Source organism: Equus quagga, unplaced genomic scaffold (assembly GCF_021613505.1).
Source record: "Equus quagga isolate Etosha38 unplaced genomic scaffold, UCLA_HA_Equagga_1.0 HiC_scaffold_4396_RagTag, whole genome shotgun sequence".
In the NCBI taxonomy this organism is placed as follows: domain Eukaryota; kingdom Metazoa; phylum Chordata; class Mammalia; order Perissodactyla; family Equidae; genus Equus; species Equus quagga.
This window is the reverse complement of record NW_025793788.1, coordinates 1-18,393: the sequence shown is the minus strand read 5'-3', so window position 1 is coordinate 18,393 and position 18,393 is coordinate 1. Positions and strand designations below refer to the sequence as shown.

Genomic DNA, 18,393 nt, shown 5'->3' with positions numbered 1-18,393 from the left:
AGGTCAACTTGTCAGATTGTACACTTTATATCAACCATTCTTCAATAAAGCAGTTTAAAAATGTATTTGCCACTTGTACATGTCTTTTTCTCACAAAAAATTATATTCAAAGAGAAAGCACAATCTCTGTCTATTTATCATAGACTAGGCCTTATTACTCATCCACTCATTCTCAAATATTTTCTAAATATCTGTTAGTTTCTGTGGGAAATACAAATATGAATCTTTTGCACTAATGAAGCATATAATCTAAGACACTGGTTATGGTTTGGAAATCATAAACAATTATTTTTTTATATTGTTTTCAAAAAGATCCTTACCAGAAGCAAATCCCTCCCAGTGACTACGCATCAACTGCTCCATACAACTCAGAACCTTGCTCCACACATCGTCAAACACATAAGCAAGGACATCTTCTTTCATGCAGTAAAATGGAGCAATGGGAGGGTACCCTAATTTCTGTTTCTCTGTAGCTGCTTCTGATTTCTTTCCATGAAGCTCCTCTTCCCTGTAAGAGAAGTAAGAGGGAAAGACTTCATGGTTATTTTTCACAGAGTGTTCACCACAGGCCTTTGTACTTCTTAGGAATGTGATTTATGCCCCCTACCCTACCCTTTGCCAGGTATATGTAGCACATTTATTAAGTTGCCTGCATTTCCCTTTTTACCCCCTTCCCACCCTACCACTCTGCCAAAAAATAGAACCAAAAAAAGAAGACTGAAAATCACTGTACATTTTTTAGCTTTAAACAGATGAGTACTGCTGGGAGCCGTGGCTACATCATTTGATCGGCTGTTTGACAGGGTCCAGCCGATTAACGCCGAGGGGTGCAGGGTCGCCCCTTGGTGAAGAATAACCGGCCAGCCCCTCACATAGTTCTGAAACCTGTGCTGCTTCTAATTGCCCTTCATTCCTTTTCCTTTCTTAACCTCCAGTTTTCACTCCTTTGGGTGGCTGCTTGGGAGGCACTACCTCCTGGGAAAATTAGATATAGTAAGAGAATGTGACCACCTGTAGGTAACTTTCAAGATATTTTTCAGTTAATTATTGGAGGAGCACACAGTCCCATTTGAGACAATCAGAAAGGAATCCTGCCCAGATAAGATGTCGAATTAGGTTTATGGCCTCCATCTGGTTAATGTTTCCTTCTCCCTCCAGTTCTTTGTCTAAATATACATATGCATCGTCCTTCTAAGTTTGCTGGTTAATTGGATGATCAAGAAGTATCTATATATTATTCTTGACCTTCTGCTTTCTGTTAAAATGTTATAGAGGTTTTCTCCTAAAAGCAATAAATAATAAATAATTGGTGAGTAGAAGGGCCGAGGGGTGCAAGAATGCCCCTCGGTGAAGGATGGCCGGCCGACACCCCTGATATTTTCTGAATTATATGCATGCTTTCTATCAAGGTTATGTGTATACTTATTTCTCTTTTTTATTCTTGAAGATATATAGTTTAGCTTAGCTTTTCAGCCCTTTACTTTACTAACAAAGTGATACTTTCTCCGGCAGTGTATTTAAGGGACTGTTAGCTCTACAATCTAAAAGACAAAGGAATGCTTCCACCCCCTAAAGGGCGCGAAAAAGTAAAGATGTTTAACTGCCCGCTGAGAATGCAGATAGCCCTGGGGATAAGACACCCTGGAGTCGCCTTTTGTTCCCATTAACCATCTACACTAATGGCGTAAATGATTGAGGGAGGCAGGGATGGCTTCACCAGGATGCAACCAGACGGACTGCTGTCCTGTCCGGAGGCCTGGACCTTCTCTCTTTGATTTAACTTTACCATGAATTACAACAGACGCCTAGGTACCTATCTCCTTTAGCTTAGAGACAACAAACACTAGTTAATTGCGGAGAAGACTACCATTAACCTTATGCTCTATAGAACAGAATGCTAATAAATATTCTTGTGCTCGTTTTTTACTTCCTTATCTCTCTGAGAATATTTGTAGAACTATTTCTGTACTAATCCTGAAAAATATATAAACGACACTTGTGCACAGTAAAGTCGGACTTGCTAACACCAACCCAAGTCTCACGTCCCCTTTATTTTCCCCCTCCCTCATCGCGCCGACGCCGTCCATCCCTCAGGAACCTGGACTCCGCCGGGGCGGGACCCCGGCAGAGTACTGTCAATTGAACAACAAACTATGACAAGCATACAGAAATACTCTTTTTGTTGTAACTGGATAACATTTAGATTAATATTAATGTGACACATGTAACTGTGATATGCTGCATAATTTTTTTTTATTTTTTTAGGAAGATTAGCCAAGCTAACATCTGCTGCCAATCCTCCTCTTTTTGCTGAGGAAGGCTGGCCCTGAGCTAACATCCATGCCCATCTTCGTCTACTTTATATGTGGAACGCCTGCCACAGCATGGCTTGCCAAGCAGTGCCATGTCCGCACCCAGGATCCGAACTGGTGAACCCCAGGCCGCTGAAGCAGCACGTGCAAACTTAACTGCTGCGCCACCGGGCTGGCCCCTATGCCACATAATTATTTGAGGTGATGATTCATTAGAGAAGTAGTCCCCATACATTATTGAAATTAGTATAGTTTTACTAATCCAAGTAAACATTTGGTAATTGGCTGGAAAGGAAAAGGAGGGGAGCCCGACAGCACAGGAAGATACTCCGAAGCTCTTCTGGAGATGTCTATCTATAAGCCAGAAACTCCCAGTTAGCCAAGTCTTTCTCTTCTCTGGCAGGGAGTGGCAATAGCCCCAGAATTCTGGGGAAAAAAATCTAGCTCATGGATGTGCTTACCTATGACTAATGTATTAGAAACTAAGACAAAGCAAATTCTGGAACTGGCTAGGGGTAGGGAAAAATATCTCCCAGGCTCTACAGTGAAAATTACCCCTAGGGCAGCACAGGTCTCCAAAATTAAATAGAAAATAGGCAGGAAAGGAGGATGCTAAGAGGTTTATGCAGGGCAGCCAAAGATTCTCTTTGCTTCTCTTTTCCCAAGGAAGAGCTAGCCTGGCATTAAGTGGGGGAGGAGGCTGATTAGTATTAATTGTATTTCACTTTATATTTCTTTTTAGAGAAGATAACACATTCATAAGACAAAAAAAATTCAAATTGTACAGAAGGAAATGTATGTATGTAGTGAAAAATAAGTCCCCTACATCTCTATCCTCCAGTCGCTATTCCCAGAAGCAAACATTATACACTGGTCCAGAGAAATAGTTACATTATACACTGTATTACACCTTGCTCTTTCATTTAACAATATATCTTGGCCTTTGATCCTGATCAATACTTATAAATCTCCCTCTTTTAAAAAACAGCTGCAGAGTATTCCATTGGATATACCATAATACGTCTAACTAAACAGTTATTGATCAACCAACCCTTTGCTCTTACAGTCAATACTGCAATTAATATCCTTGTATGTAGTTCTTTGGCAACATGTGTATTATATCTGCAGGATAAATTCCTATAAATAGAATTTTTTTTTTTAAAGATTGGCACCTGAGGTAACATCTGTTGCCAATCTTTTTTTTTTTTCCCCTGCTTCTTCTCCCCAAAGCCCCCCAGTACATAGTTGTATATTCTAGTTGTGAGTGCCTCTGGTTGTGCTATGTGGGACGCCGCCTCAGCATGGCCTAATGAGTGGTATCATGTCCACGCCCAGGATCTGAACCAATGAAACCCTGGGCCACCAAAGCAGAGTGCGCAAACTTAACCACTGGGCCGGGACCAGCCCCCTAGAAATAGAATTGTTGAGTCAAGGGGTATATGCATGTCAATTTGAAAGATATTGCCCACTTTCCACTAAAGAGGTGATATAATTCTTCGGTGGTGAAAGAATATGCCTATTTTCCCATTCAAAAAATTATCAAACTTCTTTATCTTTTGTTCTCTGCCAGGTCTGACAGAAAAAATAGTGTATCATTACAGTTTTAATTTGCATATATAATTGTGAATGAGATTGAATCTCATTTCATATATTTAAAATTCATTTTCTTTTTATATGAAATATTTATGTTCTTTGCTTGTTTCGTCCTTAGTCTTTTCCTTATTGATGTACATATTAAGGAAATAAAATCTTTGTGTATGTATGAACTGCAAGTACTTTTGCCACTTTATTTGTCTTTTGAATTTATGACTTTTTTCTATGCAGAAATTTCATTTTACGTAGTCATTTTTAAGAATTTCTTAAATGACACAAATTTCATGCTATGATTAGGAAGGATTTGCCGATTCTCAAATTATTTTTTAAAAAACAATCTTTCATATTTTTTTCTTTTTTTTAAATTTTTTTTTTATTGAGTTAATGATAGGTTACAATCTTGTGAAATTTCAGTTGTACGTTAATGTTTGTCAGCCGTGTTGTAGGTGCACCCCTTCACCCTTTGTGCCCACCCCTCACCCCACCTTTCCCCTGGTATCCACTAAACTGGTCTTAGTCCATAATCTTAAATTCCTCATATGAGTGGAGTCATACAGAGATTATCCTTCTCTCGCTGGCTTATTTCACTTAACATAATTCCCTGAAGGTCCATCCATGTTATTGCAAACGGAATGATTTTGTTCTGTTTTGCAGCTGAGTAGTATTCCATTGTATATATGTACCACTTCTTCTTTATCCATTCGTCTGTTGATGGGCACTTAGGTTGCTTCCATGTCTTGGCTATTGTAAATAATGCTGCAATGAACATTGGGGTGCATAGGACTTTCGGGATTGCTGACTTCAAGCTCTTTGGATAAATACCCAGTAGTGGGGTGGCTGGATCGTATGGTAGTTCTATTTTTAATTTTTTGAGGAATCTCCATACTGTTTTCCATAGTGGCTGCACCAGTTTGCATTCCTACCAGCAGTGTATGAGAGTTCCTTTTTCTCCACAACCTCTCCAACATTTGTTACTATTTGTTCTAGTTATTTTTGTCATTCTAATGGGTGTAAGGTGATATCTTAGTGTAGTTTTGATTTGCATTTCACTGATGATCAGCGATGATGAGCATCTTTTCATGTGCCTATTGGCCATCCGTATATTTTCTTTGGAGAAATGTCTGTTCGTGTCTCCAGCCCATTTTTTGATTGGGTTGTTTGATTTTTTGTTTTGAGTTGTGAGAGTTCTTTATATATTATGGATATTAAGCCTTTGTCACATACATGACTTGCAAATATTTTTTCCCAGTTAGTGTGTTGTTTTTTTGTTTCAATCCTGTTTTCCTTTGCCTTGAAGAAGCTCTTTAGTCTGAGGAAGTCCCATTTGTTTATTCTTTCTATTGTTTCCCTTCTCTGAGAAGGCATGGTGTCTGAAAAGATCCTTTTAATACTGATGTCAAAGAGTGTACTGCCTACGTTCTCGTCTAGAAGCCTTATGGTTTCAGGTCTCAGCTTTAGGACTTTGATCCATTTTGAGTTTATTTTGGTGAATGGTGAAAAAGAATGGTCAATTTTCATTCTTTTACATGTGGCTTTCCAGTTTTCCCAGGATCATTTGTTGAAAAGACTTTCTTTTCTCCATTGTTTGCACTCAGCTCCTTTGTCGAAGATTAGCTGTCCAGAGATGTGTGGTTTTATTTCTGGGCTTTCAATTCTGTTCCATTGATCTGTGCACCTGTTTTTGTACCAGTACCATGCTGTTTTGATTACTGTAGCTTTGTAGTATGTTTTGAAGTCAGGGATTGTGATGCCTCCCGTTTTGTTCTTTTTTCTCAGGATTGCTTTAGAAATTCGGGGTCTTTTGTTGCCCCATATGAATTTTAGGATTCTTTATTCTAATTCTGTAAAGAATGTCATTGGGATTCTGATTGGGATGGCGTTGAATCTGTAGATTGCTTTAGGTAGAACGGACATTTTAACTATGTTTATTCTTCCAATCCATGTACATGGAATGTCTTTCCATCTCCTTATGTCGTCATCCAATTCTTTCAGAAAGGCCTTGTAATTTTCATTATATAGGTCCTTCACTTCCTTAGTGAAATTTACCCCAAGGTATTTTCTTCTTTTTGTTGCGATTGTGAATGGTATTGTGTTCTTGAGTTCTTTTTCTGTTAGTTCGTTTTTGGAGTATAGAAATGCTACTGATTTATGCAAATTGATTTTGTACCCTGCAACTTTGCTGTAGTTGTTGATTACTTCTAAGAGTTTTCCAATGGATTCTTTGGGGTTTTCTGTATATAAGATCATGTTGTCTGCAAACAGCGAGAGTTTCACTTCTTCCCTCCCTATTTGGATTCCTTTTATTCCTTTTTCTTGCCTGATTGCTCTGGCCAGGACCTCCAGTACTTTGTTAAATAAGAGTGGTGATAGAGGGCATCTGTCTCGTTCCTGTTTTCAGGGGGATGGCATTCAGTTTTTGCCCATTGAGTATGATGTTGGCTATGGGTTTGTTTATATGGCCTTTATTATGTTGAGGTAGTTTCCTTCTATGCCCATTTTGTTCAGAGTTTTTATCATAAATGGCTGTTGGATCTTGTCAAATGCCTTCTCTGCATCTATTGAGATGATCATGTGGTTTTTATTCCTCAGTTTGTTGATGTGGTGTATCACGTTGATTGATTTGCGGATGTTGAACCATCCCTGTGTCCCTGGTATGAATCCCACCTGGTCATGATGTATGATTCTTTTGATGAATTGCTGAATTCGGGTTGCCAAAATTTTGTTTAGAATTTTTGCATTTATGTTCATCAGTGATATTGGCCTGTAGTTCTCTTTTTTCCTGGTGTCCTTGTCAGGTTTTGGTATCAGCATGATGTTGGCCTCATAGAATGTGTTTGGAAGTGTTACATCTTCCCTAATCTTTTGGAATAGCTTGCAAAGGATAGGTATTAAATCCTCTCTGAAAGTTTGGTAGAATTCCCCAGGAAAGCCATCTGGTCCTGAGGTTTTATTCTTTAGGATGTTTTTGATTGCTGTTTCAATCTCTTTCCTTGTGATTGGTCTGTTCAAATTGTCTGCCTCTTCTCGAGTGAGCTTTGGGAGATTGTAGGAGTCCAAGAATTTATCCATTTCCTCTAGGTTATCCATTCTGTTGGCATATAGTTTTTCGTAGTATTCTCTTATAATCCATTGTATTTCTGCAGAGTCTGTTGTTCTTTCTCCTTTTTCATTTCTGATTTTGTTTATTTGAGCTTTCTCCCTTTTTTTCTTTGTAAGTCTGGCTAGGGGTTTGTCAATTTTGTTTATCTTCTCAAAGAACCAGCTCTTTGTTTCATTGATCCTTTCTACTGCCTTTTTTGTTTCAATAGTATTTATTTCTGCTCTGCTTTTTATTATTTCTCTCCTTCTGCTGACTTTGGGCTTTATTTGTTCTTTTTTCTCTACTTCAGCTAGGTGTACTTTAAGGTTGCTTATTTGGGATTTTTCTTGTTTGTTAAGATGTGCCTGTATTGCGTTGAATTTTCCTCTTAATACAGCTTTTGCTGTATCCCATATGAGTTGGTATGGCATGCTATGATTTTCATTTCTTCCCAGGTATTTTTTGATTCTTCTTTAATTTCTTCAATGATCCATTGCTTGTTCAGTAGTGTGTTGTTTAGTCTCCACATCTTTGTGCCTTTCTTAGCTTTTTTCTTGTAATTAATTTCTAGCCTTGTAGCACTATGATTGGAGGAGATGCTTGTTACTATTTCAATTTTTTTACATTTGTAGAGGCTTGCCTTGTTTCCCAACATATGGTCTCTCCTTGAGAATGTTCCATGTGGACTTCAGAAGAATGTGTATTCAGCTCTTTTAGGGTGAAGTGATCTATATATGTCTATTAAGTCCAATTGTTGGTAGTTTTTCGTTTAGCTCCACTATTTCCTTGTTGATTTTCTGTCTGGATGATCTGTCCATTGATGTGAGTGGGGTGTTGGGGTTCCCTACTATTATTGTGTTGCTTTTAACATCTTCCTTTAGGTCTGTTAATAGTTGCCTTATGAATCTTGGTGCTCCTGTGTTGGGTGCATAGATATTTATAAGCTTTATTTCTTCTTGATGAAGTGTCCCTTTGATCATTATCTATTGTCCCTCTGTGTCTCTCTTTCCCTGTCTTATTTTGAAATCCACTTGGTCTGATATAAGAATTGCAACACCTGCCCTTTTTTCCTTGCTATTAGCTTGAAGTATTGTCCTCCACCCCTTCACCCTGAGCCTGTGTTTGTCCTTGGGCTGAGGTGTGTTCCTTGGAGGCAACAAATTGTTGGATCTTGTTCTTTAATCCATTTTGCCACTCTGTGTCTGTTTATTGGAGAGTTTAATCCGTTTACATTGAGAGTGATTATTGATGCATGTGGACTTAATGCTGTCAATCTGTTGCTCATTATCTTGTTTTCCTGCATTTCTTTTCCTGTGTGCTTTAGTCTACCCATTTAATACTGCAATTTTTTATGCTGGGTTTCTTAGATTTTTCCTTATTTATGACTTGTGACTCTGTTCTGTATTTTATTTTAGTGTCTATCCTGAAGTTTGTATTTAGAATCTCATGTATAATATAGTCTATTCTCTGGTGGTCTCTTACTTACTTGACCAATACTGATTTAGACCCTTTGCTCTTCCCCTCCTAAATAATTATTTTCATTTCTTATTCCAACTCATGTTATGAATTTGTAGTTAGAGTGATAAGATCGTCCTTGCTTTGGTAGTTTCCTTACCTTTACCCTAATGCTACAGTTGAATATTTGCTATCCTGTTCTGGTTCTATCCATCGGTCTCCCTAGTCTGTGGATTGTGACCCTTTTCTCCCTTTTTTCTTTTTTCAGGTATGAGAGCCTTCTTGAGGATTTCTTGTAGTGGAGGGCTTTTGGTTACAAATTCCCTTAACTTTTGTTTGTCTGGAAAAGATTTAATTTCTCCCTCATATCTGAAGGAAATTCTTGCCGGATAGAGTATTCTTGGCTGAAGATTTTTATCTTTTAAAGCTTTGAATATGTCACTCCATTCTATCCTAGCTTGTAAGGTTTCTGTAGAGAAATCCGCGGACAGTCTGACAGGGGCTCCTTTATAGGTTATTCTCTTTTTTTCTTACTTCCCTGAGTATTCTTTCCTTATCTTTCCTTCTTGCCAATTTTACTACTGTGTGCCTTGCAGTATGTCTTTTTACATTGACAAATCTAGGAGATCTGAAAGCTTCCTCTACACACATTTCTCCGTCAAATCCTAGATTTGGGAAGTTCTCTTCAATAATTTCGTTAAGCACACTTTCTGCTCCATTTTCCTTTTCCACATTCTCGGGAATTCCTATGATCCTTATGTTCTTACTCCTCATTGAATCCACTATGTCTCGGAGATTTTCCTCGTTTTTTTTAATTCTTCGTTCTCTTTCTTCCTCTGGAGCCATTCAGCCTGTCTATCTTCAATTATGTTAATTTGCTCTTCTATGGAGTCTACACGGGCATTCAGGGAATCCGTATTCTGTTTTATCTGGTCCATTGTGTTTTTCATCTCTAGTAATTCTGTTTGATTCTTCTTTATGATTTCAATCTCTTTTGTGAAGTAACTCCAGAACTGGGCTTGTTTCTCTATCTTTCTCTCTACCTCATTGAGTTTTTTGATTATAGCTGCTCTGAACTCATTATCACTTAGTTTACCTAATTCCAAGTCCTCAGGACTTAATTCTATGTTTTTATTGTTTTCCTTCTGGTCTGGGGCTTTTATAAACTGCTGGATGGTAGAGGAGCGGTTTTTTCACATGGTGGTAGAATTTGGTTGCAGTTACAGCCTGTCGCCACTAGATGGGGGTCGAGAGCTGCATGTTATGAGCTCTCCGCCTTCGGGCAAGATGGCTGCGCCCAGTGGCTTTGCCGGGAGGTAGGGGCTGCTATTCTCGCGCGCCGATCTGGATTCTGATCAATTCTGTTCTCTGGTCTCCCGAGGCCCTGGGTTTATGGGGTCCATGTGGACAGAAGCTTTCCGCCCATCACCGGGTTTCCACTGAACCAGCAGCAGGAGTCCTGGATGATCCCCTGGTCGCACGGCCCCTCCCCGGCTCCTTCCCGACCTGCACAGCAGCAATCGCAGACTCTAGGGCAGGGAGCAATGTTCTCTCCTACCGTTCCAGTGCCTCCGAGGCTGTAAGCAAGGTTTATGATCTCTGCCTTCTTGGTATTGTAGGTCTCTAACGTGTTGGCATTAGATTTATTCTCTGGAATTCAGTTTTTCCAATCCTTTGTTGTATTTTGGAGGGGAGAGAATCCCGGGTCAGCTCACCCTGCCATTCTGCTCCGCCTCATTGTTCCTCAGGCGCCAATCATTTCTAGGGCTCCTGGGTCCCCTGAGTCCTTCCTACGAGCCACAGGACAGGCACAGTTAAAAGCCTGACAGAAGCCGCAGCACACCCACCAGAGAGCAGCGAAGCACACGGCACCATATTTTTTCTTCTAAACTTATATATCATGTGTTACATTTAAATTTTTTATATGTGTAAAATTTATTTTATGTAAAAAATAAGTTAAGACCTTTATTTTTTCCCAGATGGTTTGTTTTTCTATGTTGCACCAAAATCATTTGCTGAAATTATTGTATATACTCATTTCATGTAAACATAGTTCACACCTCTTCAACTGCTCTTTTAAAAAGTTTCAGAGTTTCCAAGAGTCACTGGTGATAATTTACAGAGGGTAAAATCAAAATATGTGGAGAAAAAAAATTAACTTATTTAAAAATGTTTAACCTCAGGTAGAAGCAAATGACATGTGGAAGAAGAAAATACACAAGGAAGTCTGGTATGTGGAAGCAACAGGAATTTATATCAACTAAGCACATGAACTCTGGAGACCTGAGAACTAATTAGAAAATAACAGAAATTGATATAAATCTAATTATAAGTAATACTGGTAGTATACTTTAGAAAAAAATAGATATTAATACACAAAATAGGAGGGGAGTAAAAAGCTTAAAAGACATAATACTTACATATCTGTGTGGTCGAATGCTAAGTATTCCTCTATTATTCCTTCAGAGAAGATTACACAGTCTCTCTCTTCTCTTTCCATAGAACACAAGCTAGGTGATTTGGCAATGGAAGACGCTTTATGAGCATAAGAAGATGAAAGATGTAACTTCTTTCCCCTAATACCAAATCTGGGAGAGGAAAAACAGTATTCATTAGGTACAACATAAACAGTTCTCACAGCAACTCAGTCACACAAGTTTCGACTCAAAGTCCCTTGCCGTGGTGACACCTTCCTGGCCTACTCTAAGCCTTAATACCTATTATTTCTCAGAACAGGAAGAATAAATACTAGCCTTAGACCTACTCTGCTTAGGTGTATCATGCAGTATCAAATACTGCTTTCTATCTTTTCAGATGCAACAGCTATGGCTATAAAATAAGTTCTTAAAAAAATGTATGAATTTTCATAATTATATCTTTAAGGTACCTCAGGAGGTTATATGCTTATTTCAATAACTCCATCATTATTCAAAATGCTCCTTAAGGGCAAGGATCTTCTCTATTTATATTTAAATTTCTCTTCCTACTCAGGTATTCAATGAATATGTGATGACTCATTCATTCAGCAGGTTTACCGTGGAGAAAGTCAGTCAAATTTGAGCATTTTTTATTTTGAGGAAGATTAGCCCTGAGCTAACGTCTGCTGCCACTCTTCCTCTTTTTGCTGAGGAAGACTGGCCCTGAGCTAACATCCGTGCCCATCTTCCTCCACTTTATATGTGGGACACCTACCACAGCATGGCTTGCCAAGCAGCGCCATGTCTGCACCCAGGATACCAACTGGCGAACCCCGGGCCGCCGAGAAGCGGAATGTGCAAACTTAACAGCTGTGCCACAAGGCCATCCTGGAGCAATACAATTTTTAAAAATGGCTCTCAGTTTAACCAAATATTAAACACAACCAATATACGCTTTGCGTTATTCTTTATACTTTTTTGTACCTTAAATATTTCTTTTTAATGGGGAAAAAAGAATAAACCTATGGCACTTTTCAGCAAGGCTAGCAGGAAAATCTTACTCATGGACATTTTGGAAACATGTATCAGAAGCCTTAAAATAAACATACCCATTGATTCACTGGTTTCATTTGTAGGAATTTCCTTCAAGGATATGACCTACAAGATTTAGCTATAAAAATTATCATCACAGAATTGTTTATAATTGTCAAAAATCAAAACTAGCCTGTTTCAAAACACAGGATTGGGGATTAGTTGTTTAAATAATGGTATATTCATACAATAGAATACTATAAGATCATTAAATTAATAACGTGAGAGAAAATGGAAGATGCCTACAATAAAAGGGCAAGAGTAAAAAGATTACAAACTATGTATAGTAATTTCATAAAGTTACACAATTAGGTGGTAGAGAATGCTAGATGCCCCCCAGTATCCATGCTCCCCTTCTTTCCTAGTAAATCATGCCAATTTAATTCAGGAGAGCAATACATCCACCTCAAAGACTACATTTCCCACTAACTTGCAGGCAGATATACCCAATGAGATATGAGCAGAATTGTTATGTGGGACTCTGGGAAGGCTGTTTAAAGAGCCTAGGCTATAAGGGGTAGCCTTTTACCATTCTGCCTTTCCTCCTTTCTGCTACCTGGGAAGTGAATGTCATGTTTGGAACTCTATCAGCCATCTTGGACCATGAAGAAAACTTCAGGAAAAACATCCTGGGCTAACGTGGTCTAGCAGAAAGAAGAAAGGGTCTAGGACCCAGAAAACACCATACCACCACGACACTATCTTTAGATACCCTTCCTCCAGACTTCTTTTAAAAGAGAAAAAAACCTTCTCTGTTTTGTTAGCCATTAAATAAAGTGTATGGTTTGTAGGAAGTGGTTGGAAAGGTATGATGAGGCCAGATTGTGAAGTACTTTATGTATTAATTTGGGCTAATTGATAGCCATGGAAGGTAATTAAAGTTTTAAAGAAGGGGGATGACAAGATCCTTGCTTTAGAAGATCACTGTGGTAGTGATGAAGAGGATAATGTGGTTAGGAGGCTAGCAAAAAAAATGAAGCAAGAGCTGCTAAGCTGAAAAGAGCCTAGACCATGGCAGAAGGCATGGGGATGAAGAGATGGTAAGAGATGAGAGAAACAGTCTGGAGAACCATCATATCTAAACCAGATGGTATCACTGTTTATAAACGTCTCTAAATTTGAGACTTAAGGTTTTTTAAGTCTCTGTTCTGAAATTCTAAAATAGTGATTCCCAAATTCCAGTCAAAAGATTTTTGCCAATCCATGACAAAATTTTTACTGATCTACATCAAAACGAGCAAAATACAGACAATACCCAGTAAGACTGCCAAATACCTTGCTTAAAAAGGAATGTCCTTATTTTGAAATTATGTACTTCATGCATTTTTGTGTTAATATGTCTTTTCTTTTATAAAATAGTTTTTTATAAAAAAGTTTTTTATCATAACATGACAAAATTTAAAGCTGTCAAACTCATATCAAAACACTTCATTCCCAACATTCCATATATTATTGTGCTATTGTATCATTCCATTTATATTATTAACCAACCATTTTTTAAGTCAGTGGTAACTAATGGAATTATTTACTTTGAGGAAAAAAATATATACTTCCTAACAAAGTATAGGCCTTTCTGTTAGTAAAAAAAATTTCAGTTAGATGAGACAGAAAAATGTTTCATTTCCCCTAAAGCTGCATCAAAAAACACATAGTATTCTACATCATAAAACTGTCTTTGCAAATGTTAGTTCTAACAAAGGAATTTTCTAAATCATCACACTTAAGCGATTACGATGTCTGGAAAATAACCCTTATCTCCTAAAATGTTTGTAATTCTTTTTCTTACTAAAATAATAACAGTAGTCTTACCTAATAATGTATTGCCCTGGTAGTAGTATTTGAGATCTGTTTTCTTGTGAGAGGAAAAAAATCATTGGCACTTTATTCTTCTCCCACATGCTTGGAGGATAGAATAACTTTGCTAGGTTCCTTATTTAAAAAAAATTGGAGCCAGCCCATCCAGATGCAGGCCTTAGGAGGTGGAATTCTGCAGCCTTCTTGGAGGTGATCACTGCAAGGCCCTCATGGGTGGTTGCAAGAAACAAGTGGCCAAGAGCTCTCCTTCCTGACTAGGATCTGAAAAGTACAATTAACCACTCTCAACTCCATTTCAGAGCAACCTTATCTCCCAGTGGACCTCTAGAAATGACCTCTGGAAATTACAAGAAGTTGTGATTTCATGATGCCAAAAGGAAGAAAACATAACTTAGTACACTGGAAAGGAAATATAATTGTGGCTGGTCCTTCCAGTAGAAGAAGTGAAAGAGTATCTCCATAGCTTTGGAGAGCTTCTGAAAGATCTTTTTATTAATTGGCTGATTTCTTTATTTATTTACTTTTTGGAGAGGAGATTGGTCCTGAGCTAACATCTGTTGCCAGTCTTCCTCTTTTTTTTCCTCCCCAAAGCCCCAGTACATAGTTGCATATCCTAGTTGTAGGTCATTTTACTTCCTGTATGTGGGATGCCACCATAGCATGGCTTGATGAGCAGTGCAGAGGTGTGCACCCAGGATCCAAACCGGTGAACCACAGGCACCAAAGCAGAGCACACAGACTTAACCACTCAGCCACAGGGCTGGCCCCTGGAAGATCTTCATGTCTAAAAAAAATCTGATTTGTGATTAGCTTGACTGGTTCTTGCATTTAAGACAGTTATTTAAAAAAAAAAAAATCAAAGAAAATGAAAGCAAAAGCTATAATTTTAATGAGTGACATGAGGGAGGTGGGCTTAGGACAAATAGCAGCCATATCATATCACTTTAATGATTTTTTTAAATTGTGGTAAAAAATATACATTAGTTCATTTCATGTAGTTTATCATATAAATATGATGTTTTAATTTAGTAAAAAAAAAAAAAGTAGAATGCTAACCATGTTCTAGGCACTGTGCTAGAGATTAGAGATACAAAGAGGAAGACACAGTATTTTTGTTTTGTTTATTGTACCACTTTCCTCTGGCTCAAGAACTCCTCAAGAATGGAAACTGGACCAAATGCCTTGTTTAATACATTTGAGATCAGAAAGAAAGCCAGTGGGAGGATTAGTGAATGAGAGAGAGTGAGTGACAGAAGATAAAGACAGAGATGTAGGCTGGGGCCAGCTTATGATATAATTTTAGATTTTAAGCTTAAATTCAGTGGAAGCTATTGATGATTTTTAAGTGGGAGACAGAAAGGATCAACCTTGAATTTTAAAAGGAAAATCTGACATAATGTGGAGAGGCAAGAATGGATATAATTTGAAATGTTATTTTTGTAGAAAGTCTCCGTAGTTGACAAACCTCATATTTTATGGCAAACTGATTTGTTAAACTGAAACAAGTCAAAATGAATTCATGACACATTTTTCCATACCTCTTACTACCAAAAGTGGCAAAATAGCAGCAGCAGCACTAACTTACATACCCTCACTACCCAAATTTTGTTCTCAAATACTATTAACCTCTCAAAGTAATTAGGTCTTCTTGAATTTCAGCTGATTCAATGTCTTGAAGAAAAAATTGAGGATGGGAGTGGAACATCCTACTGTAACCAGAAAGCAAAGATACAGTCAAGACAAAAACAAAGGAACCAGCTGGACATGGCCAAGTTTTAACAATTTGAGCATTGATAATAATTACAGTTAATTAAAATATGTTAATATTTTGAAATGCTATGAGTTCATAATGGTACTCAAGAGAGAAAATATCAAGTGTAGACAAAGTAGTAGTTACATGAAAGTAAATATCATGGATTACGTTTAATTTATTATTGCTTTTCATAATTAGTGGTATGCTAATAGGGCTGGATAATTTATTTCATCTAAGTATATGTCTCTGTATAAAGTATAGATAGGTATTTGTTTTATCTGTATACTAATTATTGAAAACTGTCAGTCAAATAATCCAGAAAAGCAGAATCAAAAATAAGAAGGGCCAATCAGTAGTGGTGGTAGCAGGTAGAAAGGAAAGAAAGGAGGTCTGCACTATCTTGCAGAATGATGATTTAGCCAGATGCCCTAAACAAGGAGGAGCTAACTGCTCAGACTTGATTCCTTATTTCCTTGGAGATGAGATCTCTAAATGAAACTACTACTTGTAGTTATAAAATAATAAGGCATATATAAAGTTTATACTAACAGATCAGGTAAATATCTTAATGACAGGACAGTAGTCATATAATTTGGCCAGTGAGAATTAAATAATACATCATTTATGTGGGAGACATTAGTTTGTAAAAAATCTGAATTTATATAAAAGGAGAAAACTTATAAGGCTTATTCAGAGTGACATCAGCGACATGGTGGAGTGAGCTCACCTGGGACTCTCTCCCCTCCAAATTACAACCAAAAAGATCAACTGCTTTCCAACCAAAAAAAAAAAGATCCCAATAACAGAAATCGTCAGAGACCCACAGCAGCCAAATGACGGAGGGCGGAGAGGCGGGAGCCCCCTTGGAGGAGCTGGAACAGGGTAAGAGAGATCTTCACTTCCTCCCCTAGAGACTGGGATCGCTGCTGCAGGTGAGGGAAGGAGTGGAGTAGGGGCCGCATGACCATGGGATCGTCCACACTCCCACAGACTCATGAAGCAGAAACCCTCTAATGAGCGAAAGCTTTCACATGGGGGGTCCCCCTCCTGGTGGGGCCCCAGGAAACCAGAGAGCGAGAGCTGAACAGAATCCAGGTCTATGTGCGAGAGAAAGTGCCCCTCCTCCTCCAACCCATGCTGCGCCCTGCCATCGGCTGAAGGCGGAGGGCTCAGAACGTGCGGCTCTCGACGCCCATCAAGTGGCGAGAGGCTGTAACTGCAAGAAATAATAGCATCATGCGCAAAAACCCCTCCTCTACCATCCAGCAATTTATAAGAGCTCCAGTCCACAAGGAAAACAACAAAAACACAGAAGTATGCCCTGAGGACTTGGAAATAGGTAAGTAAGAGAAAATGAGTTCAGAATAGCTATCATCAAAAAACTCAATGAGGTAAAGGGAAATATAGAGAAACAAGTCAATGACTTCTGGAGCTACTCCACAAAAGAGATTGAAACTATAAAGAAGAATCAATCAGAAATACTAGAGAAGAAAAAATACAATGGATCAGATTAGACAGAATACGGATTCCCTGAATGACCATGTAGATACCATACAGGAGCAAATTAGCATAATCAAAGATACACTTCTGAATGGCTCCAGACGGAGGAAGAAAGAGAACTAAGAATTAAACAAACTGAAGAAGATCTCCGAGAAATAGCTGACTCAATGAGAAAATGCTACTTAAGAATAATCAGAATTCCTGAGGGCATGGAAAAGGAAAATGGAACAGAAAGTGTGCTCAAGGAATAATAGAAGAGAACTTCCCAAATCTAGGGATTGAGAGAGAAATGTGTGTGGAGGAAGTTTTCAGATCTCCTAGATTTGTCAACATAAAAAGACCTACTGCAAGGCATATAGTAGTAAAAATGGCAAAAATGAACGACAAAGAAAGCATTCTCAGGGCAGCAAGGCAGAGAAAATAACCTACATAGGAACGCCTATCAGACTTTCAGCAGATTTCTCTACAGAAATCTTGCAAGCTAGGAGAGATTGTAGTGACATATTCAAAACTTGAAAGGATAAAAATATTCAGCCAAGAATACCCTATCCAGCAAAAATATCCTTCAGATATGAGGGAGAAATTAAATCTTTTCCAGACAAACAAAAGCTAAGGGAATTCGTAGTCACAAGACCTCCACTACAAGAAATCCTCAAGAAGTCTCTCATACCTGAAAAAAGAAAAAAAGGGAGAAAGGGGTCACAAAACACAGAGTAGGGAGACAAATAGATAGAATTGGAATAGGATAGCAAATATTCAACTATAGCATTAGGATAAAGGGAAGTAAATCACCAAAGCAAAGACAATCTTATCACTCTAACCACAAACTCACACAAGGTGGAATAAGAGATGAAAATAATAATTTAGGAGGGGAGGAGGAAAGGGACTGAAACAGTCTAGGCTAAGGAAGTAAGAGACCACCAGAAAATGGACTGTTATACACGAAATTCTGAATACAAACTTCAGGGTAGCCACTAAACTAAAGAACAGAACAGAGACACAAAACATAAACCAGGAAAAATCTAAGAAACCCAGCATAAGAAATTGCAGAAGTGAATGGGTAGGCTAAAACACACAGGACAAGAAACAAAGGAAACATAGGAAAACCGGAAAATGAGCAACAGAATGACAGCATTAAGCCCTCCGGCATCACTACTCACCCTCAATGTAACCGGATTGAACTCTCCCTCAAAGAGACACAGAGTGACAAAATGGATTAAAGAACAAGATCCAACAATTTTTTGCCTCCAGGAAACAGACCTGAGTTCCAAGCACAAACATAGGACCAGAGTGAAGGGGTGGAAGACAACACTCCAAGCTAACAGCAAATAAAAGAAAACAGGTGTCGCACTACTTAGACAAAACAGACTTCAAGAT

General features: G+C 38.3%; 1 protein-coding gene across 1 annotated transcript; it reads right to left on the bottom strand.

Moving 5' to 3' along the window:
* Positions 1 to 320: 320 nt before the first annotated feature.
* On the bottom strand, positions 321 to 13,846 carry LOC124232298 (primary cilium assembly protein FAM149B1-like; the record flags this gene model as incomplete). The annotated part of the gene is made up of 3 exons (XM_046649261.1): positions 13,758 to 13,846; positions 10,860 to 11,027; positions 321 to 508 (listed from the first exon to the last, which is right to left on the bottom strand). Coding segments are annotated over exons 1-3 (445 nt in total), but the record flags the coding sequence as incomplete, so codon positions are not given.
* Between the last annotated feature and the right edge of the window lie 4,547 nt (positions 13,847 to 18,393).